The sequence below is a fragment of the Gobio gobio genome (assembly GCF_949357685.1).
Source record: "Gobio gobio genome assembly, chromosome: 18".
Taxonomy (NCBI): domain Eukaryota; kingdom Metazoa; phylum Chordata; class Actinopteri; order Cypriniformes; family Gobionidae; genus Gobio; species Gobio gobio.
The window spans coordinates 51,376,535-51,395,307 of record NC_137111.1 but is presented as its reverse complement, the minus strand read 5'-3'; the positions used below and the strand labels follow the sequence as shown (position 1 = coordinate 51,395,307).

General features: G+C 43.9%; 1 protein-coding gene across 6 annotated transcripts in view; it reads right to left on the bottom strand.

The window, feature by feature from the left end:
* LOC307142162 (uncharacterized protein) overlaps window positions 1-18,773 on the bottom strand; it is a 248,757-nt gene that overhangs the window by 183,833 nt on the left and 46,151 nt on the right. For 5 of the 6 annotated variants that reach the window (XM_079842775.1, XM_079842776.1, XM_079842777.1 and 2 more), the window contains exons 12-13: window positions 4,880-5,053; window positions 94-264 (exon numbers count right to left, since the gene is read on the bottom strand). In XM_079842775.1, the coding sequence (XP_079698901.1) occupies window positions 94-264; window positions 4,880-5,053 (345 nt within the window). The remainder of the gene's footprint in view (window positions 1-93; window positions 265-4,879; window positions 5,054-18,773) is intronic. The other variant, XM_079842778.1, reaches the window with a different exon arrangement.

Here is an 18,773-nt window from a genome sequence, read left to right as displayed (position 1 = left end):
TAGTTTCAACAATACTAAAGTCCCACATGCATTCAGTCTGCACCAGCAGCAGGTTAACAAGTATTAAAGTGTCATCATAATGATAAAACTTACATTAGTATGTTCAGTTTACAGTGTTTATCTTGCAGTACAACAGCAAGTTTCTTCAATCCTGAGTGTCCTAGATCATGTTCACTCAGATTCAGCTCTCTCAGGAGTAACAGGTTTTCACCCACAACTCTATTCACATACTGACAGGCTTCATCTGCAGCAGGACTCAAAAACCTGCAGAAGGGAAGATGATTCAATTAGGTTCTCCACTAGATGTGGTGTAATAATAAATACTGAAAATTATGGATAGTAATACTGCGCTCGTGTACTCCTACTGAAAAATGCTCCAATAGCAACAACTGATCCCACGCAGCGTGTGCAGTGTGGGATTACACATTTATCAATTGTTATCTCTAGGTTCCAATGTAATAGTATATAAACTGAAAACATCATGTACATTGTGTTTTACATTTTCAAGTCAAGTCAACTTTATTTATATAGCGCTTTTAACAATGCAGATTGTTTCAAAGCAGCTTTACAGTGTTAAACAGCAAAATAATGCAACAGAATTTTATTCAGCCGTACAGCCATTCCGGAGAAAACGGTGATGTCATCAGTTCATTTCAATTATCATACAGTGACAGTGTGGGCTTTAGATCAGTAATTAGATCTGTAATTTAGTTTATATGGTTAATTTGGTTTAATAATTAAATTTATTTGGATATTAAGTTGAAAAAATTAAGAAAAATTTACTGTCCCCAACTGAGCATGCCAAGCCCATCAGCCCAGGTGTTTGAGACATTAGTCTTTTGTCTTTATGCACTTCCTGACCATTTAGCATGACAAGCTCAGGGCACAGTTGTGCTTGTGTCTCTATGATAATGTGAAGGTATGAGCAATACTGTCAGAGTGATTGGATTAGCATCTATGCATTTGAATGACACTGTTATGCTGATTGGATTAGAAATGGTGACACTCTAATGTCATGGGCGTGTCCCTTTACCTGGACACATTTCATTGCTTTTAGATTGTCTCCACCTCTACTGTGTGTATCCCTCCCCCTAAAATGTAGATAAATTACAGTGTATGCTGTTTTAGTCAGACTTGATGGACTGCAGCTACTGACAGCACGTGTTCTCAATAAAGAATCCTGCTGAAGATACATCCAAGTCTCCTGGTCTTCGCGTCTGAGTTTCCAACAGTTCTGGTGCCATGACCCGGACAGAGCTCCTCACCTGAATCCAGATTGAAACCTCAAGCTCAACAAAGATCTGACTACGTTCCAGACTGAATTTTTCTGTACAACCATGGATTGGTGAGTCACTCTATCCAAAAGAACCTTTAACCCCCTCAAGTCGGCGGTCGCTTTGAGTAATAATCCTGGAATAATTCTCCTCACGGAAAGCTGATTCAGAGCTCATTGTGGTAGACTAAGTTTATTCAGTTAGCATCTATGAATATGAAATGCAAAAAGACTGTTTAAATATAAATCCTGATGCAACATGGCAAGACTGTTTAGACAAGATTTATTTGGCCTGTTTTCGTTTTGTATAAATTGTATCTTAATTTTAATCAATGTTTTTAATATAGTTGCTTCTTATTTTATAAGAAGTCGATATAACAGACAATAGCCTTAGCGCACGCGTCTCATAAATGAACTTAAGATGGAAATGATATTTGAGTATTAATTGCCTTTTTTACAGTGAATTTCGTTTTGTATATAAATTGTATCTTAATTTTAATCAATGTTTTTCAAACGAATTAGGGTTAGGTTTAAAATTCCATAAGTTCACGCAGTGTTGCTAAACTGTTTACTCAAATATATCCTTCTCAGTAGCCTACGAGTTAAGAGAAACGGCATCGACAGATGATCATAACCCTTCCAGAGTGCAGCTTTTCCTGCATCATTTGAAACTGTTATAAGTTTTCCCTCAGTAATTAATGTTTATTTCAGTTAATGTTTGCTTTCTGGCGTCAGTGTTGTGACCGAAATAGTGCGCGATAGAGCGGTAGCACATGCACAAAATTTGTGATATAAATGATACAGCCTAATAATGATAAAATAAAATGTATGTATGTATGTATGTATGTATGTATGTATGTATATATATATATATATATATACACAACCCCAAATTAGAAAAAGTTGGGACAGTATGGAAAACGTAAAAAAAAAGTGATTTCTAAATTTACTTTGACAATTTGGTTGATAAAACATTTATTAAAATTAAGATACAATTTATACAAAAACGAAATTCACTTTAAAGAAAGGCTTTCAACAAAACTTATTGAAGTGTTATTGAACTTATTGAAGACCCCCATGTCTTCTGACATATACATCTTATGTGTCCTGTTCACTTTTCAACATAAATAAATTAAAAAACAACATTATAATATTTAAACTGAAACTAAATACGTGTTTTAATGGCTACAAGTATAGTAGGCTACAGTACAGAGAAATATCATGTCAGAGCGGGATTTGAGCGCACGTCATTTTACCGGTGAGCAGTTCATGAGTGAAGCTCCACTTTGCTTTGCTGACATGCTCTGGTAAGGTAGGCAGGTTTTTTCATTGTACAACCCCAAATCAGAAAAAGTTGGGACAGTATGGAAAACGCAAATAAAATAAAAAGAAGTGATTTCTAAATTTACTTTGACTTGTATTTCATTGCAGACAATATGAACACAAAATATTTCATGTTTTGTCTGGTCAACTTCATGTCATTTGTAAATATGCATCCTTTCCTGTCATTCAGACCTGCAACACATTTCAAAAAAGGTTGGGACAGGAGCAATTTAGGGCTAGTAATGAGGTAAAATGGTTAAATAATCATGTGATTTGAAACAGGTGATGTCAACAGGTGATTGTAATTATGATTGGGTACAAAAGCAGCATCCAAGAAAGGTCTAATCCTTTAGGAGCAAAGATGGGCAGAGGATCGCCAGTTTGCCAACAAATACGTGAGAAAATTATTGAAATGTTTAAAAACAATGTTCCTCAAAGAAAGATAGGAAGAGATTTGGATATTTCACATTCAACAGTGCATAACATAATTAAAAGATTCAAGGAATCTGGAGGAATTTCAGTGCGTAAAGGACAAGGGCGCAAGCCTAAGCTGAACAACCGTGATCTCTGATCCCTCAGGCGGCACTGCATCAAGAATCGTCATCATCTAGAAGCCATATCACCACATGGGCTCAGGACTACTTTGGCAAACCTTTGTCAAGTACCACAATACGTAGTTACATCCACAAATGCCAGTTAAAACTGTACTGTGCCAAAAGGAAGCCCTATGTTAACAGTGTCCAGAAGCGCCGTCGACTTCTCTGGGCTCGGAGGCATCTGGGATGGACCATCACACAGTGGAAACGTGTACTGTGGTCAGATGAAGCAGTATTTGAGGTATTTTTTGGGAGGAATGGACGCCGTGTGCTCCGGACCAAAGAAGAAAAGGATCATCCAGACTGTTACCAGCAACAGTCCAAAAGCCAGGGTCTGTCATGGTATGGGGTTGTGTCAGTGCCCTTGGCAAAGGTAACTTGCACTTCTGTGAAGGCTCCATTAATGCTGAAAAGTACATAGAGATTTTGGAGCATAATATGCTGCCTTCAAGAAGACATCTTTTCCAGGGACGTCCATGCATATTTCAACAAGACAATGCAAAAGCACATTCTGCACACATTCTGCACACATTACAAAGTCCTGGCTGCGGAGGAAGAGGGTACAGGTACTTGACTGGCCTGCCTGCAGTCCCGACCTGTCTCCAATAGAGAATGTGTGGCGCATTTTGAAGCGCAAAATGCGACAACGAAGACCCCGTAGTGTTGCCCACCTTAAGACTTGTTTGCAGGAAGAATGGGACAAAATTACACCTGAAACACTTCATCACTTGGTGTCTTCAGTCCCTAAACATCTTTTAAGTGTTGTGAAAAGGAATGGCAACATTACAAAGTGGTAAATGCTTTACTGTCCCAACTTTTTTTGAAATGTGTTGCAGGTCTGAATGACAGGAAAGGATGCATATTTACAAATGACATGAAGTTGACCAGACAAAACATGAAATATTTTGTGTTCATATTGTCTGCAATGAAATACAAGTCAAAGTAAATTTATAAATCACTTCTTTTATATATATATATTATATATATATATATATATATATATATATATATATATATATATATATATATATATATATATATATATATATATATATATATATATATATATATATATATATATATATATATATATATATTTTTATATATTTATTTATTTATATGCGAGAGAGAGAGAGAGAGAGAGAGAGAGAGTGAGAAGGGTATGCATGTCTCTCTCTCTCTCTCAGCAAGCAGGCAAAGCATATGGCACGCAAAGTATATACAGCCATTTAATTTTTCTTAGTTACAAAACCGGGCCCGACCCGAGCCAGACCCGAAACCCAACCCAACCCGGGACCCGTCGGGCTCGGTTCGAGTGGCAGACCTCTACTGTGTTACTCCGCAGCGGTGCCGACCCAAACCAGTCTAAAATAGCCTGAATATAAACACTTATTATAGGTGTACCACGGTGATTCAGGATAAGACAAAAACACAGTTTTGAAATGGATTCATGATGTACTCACTCATTACATACATTTTCTAAATTTTGAAAAGAAAAAAATTTACAGACAAATGCAGATAAAAAGCAGGTATCAGTATTGGCAAGTGCCAAAAATGAACGTATCAGTGCCGGCATTGTTCTAGATAAAAAAATGTATCCTAATTAATTTGTCAGTTTTGATACAACAATAGATTGTACAGATTGACCTGCATATAATTTATTTTGCATTATTCCATCCCATCTCACCTCAGTGTCTTCAGTTGACAGTGTGGATCCTGTAGTAAATCACTGAGCTCCTTCACTCCTGATGGTCCAGGATCATTTCCTGTGAGATCCAGCTCTATCAGGTGTGAAGGGTTTGATCTCAGAGCTGAAGCCAGAGCTTTATAACCTTCTTCTGTGATACTGCAGTCTGACAGTCTAGAGGAAGAAATTAATAAATAAATAATGCATATAAAATACATTTATTACACAATATCAACTATTATTTACATTATGAGGGATGAAGTCAACTGAATCTGTGTCTGTAAAGCTGTGAACCAAATGAGCCACACAATGAGCATAAGAAGTGAACATCATTCCTCTGAAAGCTCCTGTAGTGCATCGGCTGTCTTGTGTACTGCAGGATCTCCAGTGAAGTCTTATATTGTTTGTAGCCCTTTTGTCTTCAGATACAAGATATAGAGTAAAATATTATATACATTTTCATACAACAGTTCTTTCTGGTTCTCGAATCTGATTGGCTGAGAGCCTTTTCCAGCCGTGTGATATCCACCCAGTACCGCCACGCAAAACATTTCCCCGTTTGCATCACTCTCCGCTCGAGCGACTGTCATGGCTGTCAAGCAAATCCACTTTAAGCATACTACTGTTGTGTCACGAAATGTAGTTTTAACAATTTAGACGAGAATGTAGTTAATTGGACCTCAAATATGTGAATCATGTGTAAACATAACGTCTATTTAACAGTTTGTTCAGACGCTTTGGCAGATGTGAGCTCCAGGTTGAGAAAAAAAAAGTTGGGACAGTAAAGCATTTACCACTTTGTAATGTTGCCATTCCTTTTCACAACACTTAAAAGACGTTTAGGGACTGAAGACACCAAGTGATGAAGTGTTTCAGGTGTAATTTTGTCCCATTCTTCCTGCAAACAAGTCTTAAGGTGGGCAACAGTACGGGGTCTTCCACACATTCTCTATTGGAGACAGGTCGGGACTGCAGGCAGGCCAGTCAAGTACCCGAACCCTCTTCCTCCGCAGCCAGGACTTTGTAATGTGTGCAGAATGTGGTTTTGCATTGTCTTGTTGAAATATGCATGGACGTCCCTGGAAAAGATGTCTTCTTGAAGGCAGCATATTATGCTCCAAAATCGCTATGTACTTTTCAGCATTAATGGAGCCTTCACAGAAGTGCAAGTTACCTTTGCCAAGGGCACTGACACAACCCCATACCATGACAGACCCTGGCTTCTGGACTTGTTGCTGGTAACAGTCTGGATGATCCTTTTCTTCTTTGGTCCGGTGCACACGGCGTCCATTCCTCCCAAAAAATACCTAAAATACTGATTCATCTGACCACAGTACACGTTTCCACTGTGTGATGGTCCATCCCAGATGCCTCCGAGCCCAGAGAAGTCGACGGGGCTTCTGGACACTGTTAACATAGGGCTTCCTTTTGGCACAGTACAGTTTTAACTGGCATTTGTGGATGTAACTACGTATTGTGGTACTTGACAAAGGTTTGCCAAAGTAGTCCTGAGCCCTTGTGGTGATATCGCTTATAGATGAATGACGATTCTTGATGCAGTGCCGCCTGAGGGATCGGAGATCACGGTTGTTCAGCTTAGGCTTGCGCCCTTGTCCTTTACGCACTGAAATTCCTCCAGATTCCTTGAATCTTTTAATTATGTTATGCACTGTTGAATGTGAAATATCCAAATCTCTTCCTATCTTTCTTTGAGGAACATTGTTTTTAAACATTTCAATAATTTTCTCACGTATTTGTTGGCAAACTGGCGATCCTCAGCCCATCTTTGCTCCTAAAGGATTAGACCTTTCTTGGATGCTGCTTTTGTACCCAATCATAATTACAATCACCTGTTACAATACCCATTACAATAACCATTTTACCTCATTACTAGCCCTAAATTGCTCCTGTCCCAACTTTTTTTGAAATGTGTTGCAGGTCTGAATGACAGGAAAGGATGCATATTTACAAATGACATGAAGTTGACCAGACAAAACATGAAATATTTTGTGTTCATATTGTCTGCAATGAAATACAAGTCAAAGTAAATTTAGAAATCACTTCTTTTTATTTTATTTGCGTTTTCCATACTGTCCCAACTTTTTCTGATTTGGGGTTGTACAATGAAAAAACCTGCCTACCTTACCAGAGCATGTCAGCAAAGCAAAGTGGAGCTTCACTCATGAACTGCTCACCGGTAAAATGACGTGCGCTCAAATCCCGCTCTGACATGATATTTCTCTGTACTGTAGCCTACTATACTTGTAGCCATTAAAACACGTATTTAGTTTCAGTTTAAATATTATAATGTTGCTTTTTAATTTATTTATGTTGAAAAGTGAACAGGACACATAAGATGCATATGTCAGAAGACATGGGGGTCTTCAATAAGTTCAATAACACTTCAATAAGTTTTGTTGAAAGCCTTTCTTTAAAGTGAATTTCGTTTTGAATAAATTGTATCTTAATTTTAATAAATGTTTTATCAACCAAATTGCCCGGATTTAATAAATAAAAAGCAAATAGCCTATAACAGACAATGATATGGAAGCGGCAGCGAACAACGGCTTAAATGAACAACTACTATAAAAAAGAAAAAAAAACTTTAGTCAGGGACAGCCCTAGCTATTTATTTCAGATAGGCCTATATTTTATCCAGCATACGTCACAAAGGGCATTCTGGGTTGAGCGCGCGGTCCTGAGCGGAATGAGCTTTAGAAATGAATGGAATTTCATGGTAAAATGCAACGAACGTGCATTACTTTTTTACTTCCTTTTTCAACTCTTCAGGGAAAACCAATAAAGGAAAACATACGCCTAGAACACCTCCTAGTGGTCATTAAATAAAACAATTTTTTTTTTTAAATATTAAATATTGGGTAACACTTTACAATAAGGTTCATTAGTTAACATGAACTAATAATGAACTGCACTTATAAACCATTTTTTTTATCTCTGTTAATTTCAACATTTACTAATGCATTATTATAATCTTGCTAACATTAGCTGGATTTTTATGAATTAACGTTAACAAAGAGGAACTTATGCTGAACAGAGGTGTTGTTCATGGTTAGTTCATGTTAACTAATACAACTAATACAATTAATAATTTAATAATAATAATTTATTGTAAAGTGTTACCAAATATTGTTTAAAAGGTCCCATGGCATGACATTTTAATTTTATGAGGTTTTTCAACATTAATATGAGTTCCCCTAGCCTGAATATTGTCCCCAAGTGCCTAGAAATTTTGATCGGTGTAAACAGAGTTGTGGCTGTCTCTCTCTGCCTTTGAGAAAATGACAGCCCAGACGAGCTGATCTGGAATTTTCCTGTTATGCAGTCATAACAGGAGCAGTTACCTCCCTTTCCTCCACCCAGAGAATCTGGCACGCCCATGCAAGCGCTATATTTGTCCTCAAGAGATCATAGTCCTCAAGAGATCATGGCTTGTGAACGAGTGAATGCTGGCAGTTTCTCAGTGTTTGGATGTACAAATGAAAACAGAAGTCTTTTTTCAGTTCCTTCTGATCTGTGATCAGTGATTTCTGATGTGTAACTAATTATTTATTATTCGTGCACACTAGTGTTGTAGTCAAGACCACCTAAACCGAGACCAAGACAAGACCAAGACTTTGAAGGGTAGAGACCAAGTCAAGACCAAGACCAAGACAGGCCGAGACCGAGTCAAGACCAAGACCAAGACAGGCCGAGACCGAGTCAAGACCAAGACCAGTGCAAATCCCCACATTGCATGACACACTTCTGATAAAATGTGGAATATGCATACGATTGGCACTTCTCTCGTGTGTGTGGGTGTGTAAGAGAGAAGTTTTGATAAAATAATCAACAGGCATTGCTGATATGTGGGAATTTATCTTTTTAGCAAATAAATGCGAATAAACACTTAAGAGCTGAAATGAACTTAACCATTTATTCAGAACTCCTTTTCAATGGTTTGCCATCCACCTAACACGATGCAGGCATTTTGGCCAAAAAAATTACAAAAATTGTAATTGGGAGAACCTCAAACATTGATGACATTATATGCCAGACCTGAATGAACTGCCGTGGCAAAACACTTCTAACAAGCTTGCCACCAAGGACAAAACATAAAGCTGTAGTTAATGAGAAAAATTAAATAAAATCTGATCAATGGGAAAAGTGGGTAAAACTTTACAATACGGGTGCACTAGTATGCATTAATTCATCCTTAATTAATGCACAGATAATCATGAGTTAATGTATTACTAATGGTGAACTAACCCATTTATTAATGATCACTGCATCAGCAACTAATGAAGATTCTACATGATTAATAGATTAAGTCATCATTAAATTGTTATCAGTTAAATATATCATAATGTATTAATTCCTTAATAACATATTATACTAACTAATCATTTAAATTAATTACCACAACGGGTCAAAGCCACGCATTTCAACTTCCAGTTGTCTGCTTTAATTAATCATTAGCTAATGATTTACAAATGTGTCATTATGTTATGACTTGTTGAGGCACATGACTATTAACTAATTGATTAAGTAATATTTACTTGTGGTTATGAGTTTTGAATTAATTTTGAATTAGTTAATAGTCATGTGCCCCAACAAGTAAAGTCATAACACAATGATACCTTTGTAAATCATTAGCTAATGATTCATTAAAGCAGACAACTGGAAGTTGAAATGCATGGCTTTGACCCATTGAGGTAATTAACACGTTGCTTTACATTATTAGTTCATATAATATGTTATTAAGGAATTAATACATTGACACATTTAACTAATAACAATTTAATGATTACTTAATATATTAATCATGCTGAATCTTCATTAGTTGCTGATGCAGTAATCATTAATAAATGGGTTAGTTCACCATTAGTAATACATTAACTCATGATTATCTGTGCATTAGTTAAGTGTGAATTAATGCATATTAGTGCAAATGTCGATAGAAGTTTGACGTGGTCCCAGCCGTCTCAGTAAGCGTCGCGTTGCAGAACTTACACACTGCTGTATGTTTTCTTTTGGATGCATTTTTGCAGATGAACTCTTTGTGGTTTAGGTAGCCAAATTGTATAACAGAAGATTTGGCTGACATCTCTCCAACAGCCACGGTGACGGCACAGCTTGCTCTCCAAGCATTCACGTGTGGAGTGTGTGTGATGCGATGTGGGGGTTGGCGGCGCGGCGCGGCGCGGCGCAGCGCAGGGAGGAGAGGGGAGTAAAAACTAAAAGTATTTAAAATTAGACACGAGTCAAGCTTTTGGTCTGAAGTTTTTTGTCTAATCATCACAGTAATGATGTTAACAAATAATTTCGTGATATGCTCTCAGTTGTGGTCTTGACCGGTCTTGAAATTAAATTCCGAGTCCTCTGAGTCCGAGACCGAGACGAGACCGAGTAAAAATATGGTCGATTCCGAGACGAGACCAAGACCTTTAAAAAGTGGTCTCGAGACCGGTCTCGAGACCAAGACCGATCTCGAGTACTACAACACTAGTGCACACGCTGCGGCTTCTCTCTCTCCCGACAGAACGGTGTTTTCGTGTTTTCCATCTTGTGAGTCCATGTTTTTGTACGTCCTCGTCGCATCTATCTGTTCTAAAATGTGAATACAGTCGTGAGTTCTGCTCAACATCGGCAGAGTCACATCTTTAGAGATAAACCTCACGCACGCCGAGGCTCGGGCTGCACTGACCGGTCTGCCTTCAACATCCCCGACCCCCAGTACTGCATCTGGCCCACAGCGGAGGCACCAAACGCGGCGCGAGATTAAGCAGAAGGGGGGTAAGCGTGAGCATATCCGGGCTAGCCAGCTATCACCACAATAAACTGGATTACATTCGATTACTGCTGTTGTGTCTTTGTTTGCGCTGTGTACTCAATGCGCATCACTGACACTTTTCATATGATAGGAAAATATCTAAAAATAATGCTATAATCAACACTTACTCGAAACTCGTTCATCTCGACAGCTGTAATGGTACATTGCATGTGTTACAAACTTGGTAGAATAATGATGAAGACGGACTCGGTGTGACTGGGACTCGTGTTTATTCAGAACTCTCAGATACAAACACAATAAACTCGCGCTGACAGCGCTCTCCTAACTCAGTAGTTACTATAAATAACTTTGTTAGCAATCGCTCCGTCTCTGGTACATTAGTGATGTCCGGTTCGCGAACTAATCATTCTTTTGAACTGGTTCTTTTTAGTGAACCGAACCAGTTCACCAAATCGGACTAAATCGTTCTAAACGGTTCGCGTCTCCAGTCAGCGCTGATCCATAATTTACTAAAGTTACTAACTTTCTGACATGAGTGACAGTCCCTCCGACTAGAAATAAACTAATAACCTGTAGTATATGCTAGAAACTACAACAGTTCACTGAACTGAGACGTGCTGACAGAACTTATGAGAAGTGAACTCAGGTCCATCCGTCTCTCTGGCAGCAGCTCATGGCTGCTCGTGCCGTAGACCTCGTTAAACCACGGGGCCGCTCATTTCAAATGCAAAGATGTCAGTCAATCACAACAGTGGGCGTTTTTACTGAAGTCTCACAGCAGACACGCCCCTTGAAACAGGGCATTCAGCCACAGAGCAAACAGCAGTATAGAAAAAATGCCTTTTATTTCTAAATTATGACATTTTATGATGTAAAAATCTAAGTACACCTCAAGAAACATTATAAAATAATATAAAAATGCCATGCCATGGGACCTTTAATAACTTAGCAACTCTGTGAAACAGTGTATATATGACAGTAAACTAATAAAGCCTATATCCAGTCTTAGCTTGTGTTGAACATATTTAGTGTTGTGTGTTCAGGAAGCTGCACTGACGGAAACAGTGACAGTTTAACAGTGTGTTTAGACTATTAAGGAAATGTCATTTTGCCAAGAACTTACTACTTTACATTTCTTTTTTTGTTGCTGAATGAAAGAGAATGTATGCGCTGTTGAGAAAATTGTGAAAATTGATGACTGTGTTTGTGTGTGCGCATGGATTTACACTGGTATTTCAGTTCTGTTGATCCAAAAAAGACAATTCATAGAAATTTCAGTTCAGTTAGAACCAAATAAATGCGTTTTTGTTTTTGTTTGTGTTTGTGATTGATATTTCGACTCCAGTCCAATTTTCTACATAAAAATAAAAATAATTTTTAATTTTAATTTTTGTATTTTTTCTAGTTAAATTCTTTTCGGGCTACCAAAATCTCAAGAGTGCCTGCCCAAAGGGCTACCAGGCATTTTGAAATTTTGTGAGCCCTGAGGCTGTCAGCTCTCGTGTACCCACAGAGAACAGCTTCATCTTGGCCAGTCATTCGGGAATTTGCCGCTGTAATTTCTCAAAATTAGGAGCCTTTAAAATAGCATAATAAGGGCACTTTAAATCCTGTCGGGCCTACTACAGCACTGCTTTTGTACGTTTGACTGCCCTGTTTGCATGTGTTTATTTCCTATTGTCTTTTATAATGGCTTTTGTTGTTGATTTAAATATTATTGTTCAATTAATATAACTTATATAACTAATATGCGTATTTGGTATTGAGAAAAGGTCAGTAATTTCGACTCCAGTGACAGTTACTACACCACTAGATGGCTCAAAGACTGTCTCTATGAGTGACTGCTGTAAACAAGGAAGTTGTTTTAGCGCTATCTTTGGAAATCATTTAAAAGGACAAAGATATTGCTTTCCTCAGCGGGCATTCAAACTGATTTTTTATAACGGATATTATGGACATCGACCTGAAGAATGAATGCTATATCAGATACACTTGTTTAGTCTATCTCTCTCTCATAATACCTTAATACTCTACTCTACATTATAAAAAGGAGAATTTCGGCCCTTGATTCTTATTGGTTGAGCCACGTTTGAAGCCGTTGTAAAATTACAGAAAACATACAGCTGACCGCATTACATTAGTATCGCTGCGCCACGGAGTGTGTGTGTTGCTGCGTCTGTGTGTTGCTTGGCAATTAGTCCGCTATCAGTATTACTGAGCCAAAGAAACTGTTTGATTTATTGGACCAAATGTGGATGAGTGGTGGAAAGATATAGACAGAGGAAGAGGACAAAAAAGAAAGCAGACACGCTGATATTAATGAGAGAGAAATTGAAGAGCTGGAAATGTCAAGAAATTGAGCTGGTACTGTTAAACAGACCATGTGGGCTGTTCGCTGTTCCCTTTCGTTCAGTCACTCCGAGTAACGTCAGTGACTGACGAATGGGGGTTTCGCTTAGAAGCCAATCGCCTTTGAGCTCTACAAAACGAGCCAATGGCATGAAAATGCCATGGGTCAGCGGAATTTGCATAATGCGAGCCCGCCTACCCACATGGGTATAAAAGGGCGACGCATAGCAATCTCGCATGATGTTTCTGCTTCAGAGCCGAAATTACAGCCTGAGCGTGTTTACCTCTTTCAAGACGAGCAGCTCCCCAGAGTATTGGTGTGACGGCGCGTTCCAGCGAATCCTGTCTGATCTGTGCAGTGTTTGGCACAGCGTGCGTTTCTCCCTGGGCACTTCGGCATCTCTCCTCACAAAACTCCTCACAAAAAGAGTGCAAGTGGCACGTCTTTTTCAAGATGGCTCGCCCTTGCAACGTTTCTGGGTGTGGTCGCATGGTTTCTCCGCTTGACAGGCACGGACACTGTTTAGCATGCTTGGGCCTCGTGCATGCTGAGCGTGCGTTCGTGGATGACTCATGTTCTCACTGCGGGAACATGACCATCTCAGTGTTGCGGTCGAGACTTAGTGATCTCCGTAAAGGAGGGAGGGTCCCCTCTACCACACCCCAATCTGTTCCCACCCCGTGTGGGACCACTTTGGCTGGTGGTCAGGGTGACTTGAGGGTGACGGTGTGGAACAACCCGACGAATCCTCCTCGGGCCACACCCCCCTCTAGCACAATGTTACCCATGGTGCTCCCGGACGATAGCGCTGGTGTTTCCCGTCCTGGGCCCAGCGTGCCGTTCGGCGCGCCGGCGGACGATGCTATGTCGATAGCCGCATCACAGGGCGGGCTTGATTCCTCCGAAGATGAGGATTCGGCTATGCTGCCTCCCTCGGGAACGCCAGCATTGCCCGAGTCGGATCCGGAGCTGACGGTCATGCTCTCCCGGGCAGCCGAGAGCCTCGGGCTTGTGTGGAACCCTCCGCCATGTCTCGAGCGCTCAAGGCTGAACGATTGGTATCTGGGGGCGGCCCGCGCCGATGGCGCCCGATACCTTTCTTCCCGGAAGTGCATGAGGAGGTGACGAAATCGTGGAAGTCTCCTTTGACTTTTTGCGATCGCTCGTCATCGACCTCCGCCTTTACTGCCCTCGATGGTGGCGTGGCGAAAGGGTACACTGGGGTGCCCCCTGTCGAACTGTCTGTTGCGATGCAACTGTGTCCGCAGAGCGATTCGACATGGCGCGGTGACCCGAAGCACCCGTCCAAAGCCTGTAGGTTTACGTCTACTCTGGTGGCGAAGACCTACAGAGCCGCGGGCCAAGCCGCGTCTGCCTTGCATGCCATGGCGATACTGCAGGTCTACCAGGCCAAGGTTGTCCGTGATATGCACGAGGGCGGTACTGACCCTGCGTTAACGCAGGAGCTGCGTGCGGCCACGACCTCGTTCTACGAGCACGCTCTCTCTGTCAGGTGATGTCCACCTCGGTGGTCCAGGAGCGCCACCTATGGCTCAATCTGGCTGATATGCGGGAATCTGACCCGGTTCCTCAATTCCCCCATATCACAGGCTGGGCTATTTGGCGGGGCGGTAAAGGATTTTGCCCAACAGTTCTCAATCGCTCAGAAGCAGACTGAGGCTATAAAGCATGTCCTGCCCCGGCGGTCCGCTGCTGCCTCTACCCAGCCGCCGGCTCAGGCGCCTCAGTCTGCTCCCCGCCGAGGCCGCCCTCCAGCGACTCCTGCCCCTCCCGCTCGGCCTCAGCAGCAGCCTTCACCCGGGCAGAAGCGTGGAGGACGTCGCAGGAAGGCGGCCCCGCCTGCCCCAGCTCCGCAGCCCGTTAAACGGCAGTCAAAGCGGCAGTCCTGAGGCAGGCAGTTCGGAGGTGATGTCGGTTCTTCCCTAGGAGATGGTAACAGGACCACTCCTTCCCCCTGTGGAGGGCCAGGGGACAGTCCTTGTTTTTAACCCCTTCCCTGCCGCTGGCCTCTCGGTCGGCGGTACCTTTATATGGTTAAAGAAAGAACTAAACACACCTCCGAACCCCAAGAGGGCGCGGCTGGCAGTGCGCGACGCTCACAAGCCTCATCACTCTCAGCCCCTTCTGCTGTGAGCAGCCCCGAGCCGACAAGACCACAGTGGTACACTAGTCCTCCCCAGGTCTCCTCTGCCCGGGCGCGGAGCTTGACGACGCCCACACTTTGGGAAGCTATCACGCCTCCCCTCGTCTGGGCCGTTCGTTCCGCCTCGCTCCACGAGGGTGCGGCTAGCGGTGTGCGACGCTCACGAGACTCGCCACTCTCAGCCCCCTCTGTCGCCAGCCCCCAGGCAGACGAGACCACAGAGGGCCGCTCGTCCTCCCCATGTCTCCTCTGCCCGGGCGCGGAACTTGACCACGCCCACACTTTGGAATGCTTTCACGCCTACCCACGTCTGGGCCGGTCGTTCCGCTGTGCTACCTCAACGTGGGTACGCCTGTGGCTCACACAGCCACTGTTCAGCCCTGGGAGTCTGTATAAAGCTTCCAGGCTGTTCAGCCGGCTCGCCACTGGTTCGGCTAAGCGGCTCTTTTCCGCTTAATCTCCTCCCCGCTTTACAGGGAGTCCATTTTGTTGTGTCAGGTGGCAAAGCCCTTGTCATACATACGGAGGTCAACACCCTACTGGCGAAGGGTGCGGTCGAGATCTTCCCTCCAGCCGAGGTGGGGTCTGGCTTCCTCAGCCTGACTCCATGGTACCTATCAGAAGCGATGAGTTGTGACCATTCTGGGTGTGCATCTCTTGTGGAACCCTTCTTAGGCTTCCACCTCGAGTTGCTCTCTGTGCAACGTGTCTCTCAGTGCGTTTGTCCCCAGAATGGTCTGCAGCGCTCTCCTGAAGGCGCGTACTCACACGGGGTTCGCACACTGAGCTCCAGATGACTGGCTAACTAGTCACTCTCTGGACCAGGCTTTGTGAACACAGGGTTTCCGTGCTTCGGCACCTTACCCATTGGGCCTTCAGGTCACCTGAGAAAAGAGTTTCTCTTTTCTCGACTCGGTCGCCATGCACGTGCAGTGTGAGCGCGTGCAGGCTGTGCTGGCTTGTTCCTTCTTTGGGGCAAGAATGCGGTTCTCTGAAAGATCTTTCAGAGGCTCCTGGGCAAATGAGCATCTGTAGCCGCGGTGACGCCGCTCGGATTGTTTCATTTGAGACCGCTTCAGCACTGGCTTTGCGATCGAGTCTGGAGATGGGCATGGCTTCAGCGCACGCTCACCCTGCCATCATACCTTCACCCCGTGTGGACCTCTTCTACGGGCTTAAAAAGCCCTTAGTGTGAGTTCCTGGCATTTTAATGCTTTTATCACGGGCTGGGGTGCCATGCACAGTTGGCGTGCTCTGCAGGCTCCTGTAAAGGTCCCTAGCGCCTACGCATGTCAATTGGTTTGAGTTGCTGACCATACGTCTTGCCCCGCACCGCCCCCGGGCCCTGCTCTGGCAGACATGTATTGGTTCATCCACATCACGGTGAAGCAGGGTACACCGGCCAGTAGAAGTGGTCTACGCTTCCATCAGATGTTGCAACTCAGCCGCCATCTTCTTTTGGAGTCGGGCGCTTCTGAGGTACGCTTCATCCAGGTCTGAGTCGTGCAGCCTACATGCTCACGTTTTCAGTCACTTCTCCGGGGGAATGGAGACTCCATCCCCACACGCAGCTGGTTGGGAACAGCTCAGTGACGCGCAGATTATCCTGTGCCTCCCTTTAGCTCTTCCCATTTCCTACTGGCTCTGCAGTGCGTTCCCAGTGAGCACTCGCACAGGCTCTGTGCAGATCACGGAGGGCAAGGAGCAGTTCCTGTGGCCGCCCCGCATTACGGCTCGGCCGGTCCTGGTTTTTTTCTCCTTGCGACAGCACCTCCTAGGTCACTTCCTCTGAGGAAGAACTCCTTTCTCAGAGATGGGGCACCCTTGCACCCACGTCCCGATTGTGGTTCCTACTTATGTGGGCCCTGTCGGGCGCGGCAGGTTCTGTACCCTACCACCACGGTGGTGGCTACTTTTTCTTCCGCTATGGCCTTGTCTATGTGACACGCCTGTGCGTTAAAGTGGAACCTCGTCACCTGGCCTCTTCTTCGGAAGACCCCTGGAATGCTTGGGTTATTACCTTCCACGAGTGGCAGAGCATTTGCTGTCTCCTCTGTCCTAGGGGTTTAGGTGGCCGCTATTGGCCCACCTCGACCTAGTGAACTTTAACGGTATAACCTATTCCGCACGTCTTCATGCCCTCTTGGGACCTCACAGCGGTGCTATTACCCTGCTGAGTGCCCTTTTTGAGCCTCCGCAGTCCTAATTTGAGTTCAGGTAAGTTCCTTTCAATGAAAGCGACACTCTTGATTGCATGGCTCCTTTCAAGTGGGTATGTGACCTGCAGACATTGTCGGTTACATGTGTGCTGGGAATTCGAGGTGGCTAACTCTCACGATGCTTCCTGAGACCCCAGCTTGGATTGTGCCCAAGGTTCCCACCTAGGTGGTGAACCTGCAAGCGCTGCCGTTGGAGGAGGCAGACCCAGCCTTGGCATTGCTCTGTCCAGTACACGCCCTTTGTGCTTACGTAGGACAGGTGCAGTGTTCAGGACCTCAGACCAGCTCTTGTCTGTTACGGTAAGCGGCAGAAGTGCAAGGCCCTCTCCTAGCGAGGATCCCACTGGATAGTGGGTGCTTTTGTTCTGGCTTACCAGGTTCATGGCTTGCCATGCCCCCTTGGGGTGAGAGCACTCTCCACTTAGAGTGTTGCCTCCTCTTGGGCTTAGCGCATGGCACCTCGCTGTCAGACTTTTTAGAGCTGTAGGCTGGGCGACACCTATCTCCTTCACCAGGTTCTATAACCTCCGAGTGGAGGCTGTGTCCGCTCGTGTACTCGCCCCAAGTGGCCAGTAACTGGACAGGCTCAGGTGTCTTCGCTTGCTGTGCCATTCCACTCCACGGACTGGATGCGTGCGCTATTCCACTCAGGTGAGCTTCTCAGAAGGCCCTGAGCTCCTCCAGCACTTATGATGTCGACGCCATTCAGTCAGCTTTCGCGTTCGGCTAGGTGCCGCCGTGTGCTTGGTTCCCCTGTTGGGTAACCCCCACATGTGTATTTTCCACGGTAAGTCTCTTCAAGCACGTGTCTTCCCTTGGCAAGCCACCTTGCCACGACTGTGGTTTAAAATGTTTTCCACCTTCGGCTGGATACCCTGGTTTACTCCATATGCAGTTCCTTGTAAAGGTCATAAGTGTATTTGTCAAGCCCCCCCCCCCCCCCCTTAGGGTAGGCATTGTGTTGCATTTCTCCACGTGGGATATGCTTCCCAGTGTACCTTGGTATTCCTGTGTAGTGCGGTCCTTCGTCCGGTTACGACAGGGAGCTCGCACTGCGCAGGGCATTGGAAGACAGCCGAGTGGCGTGATTGAATTGGGACCCCCATTCGTCAGTCACTGACGTTACTCGGAGTGACTGAACGAAAGGGAACGTCTCGGTTACGTATGTTACCCTCGTTCCCTGAGAGAGGGAATGGAGACGTAACGTCCCTCAGCCACTTCAGCTGTACCGCTGGCACGGCCGGCCGCACAGGCATCGGCTCTTCAGCAGGTAACATGATGCGAGATTGCTATGCGACGCCCTTTATACCCATGTGGGTAGGCGGGCTCGCATTATGCAAATTCCGCAGACCCATGGCATTTTCATACCA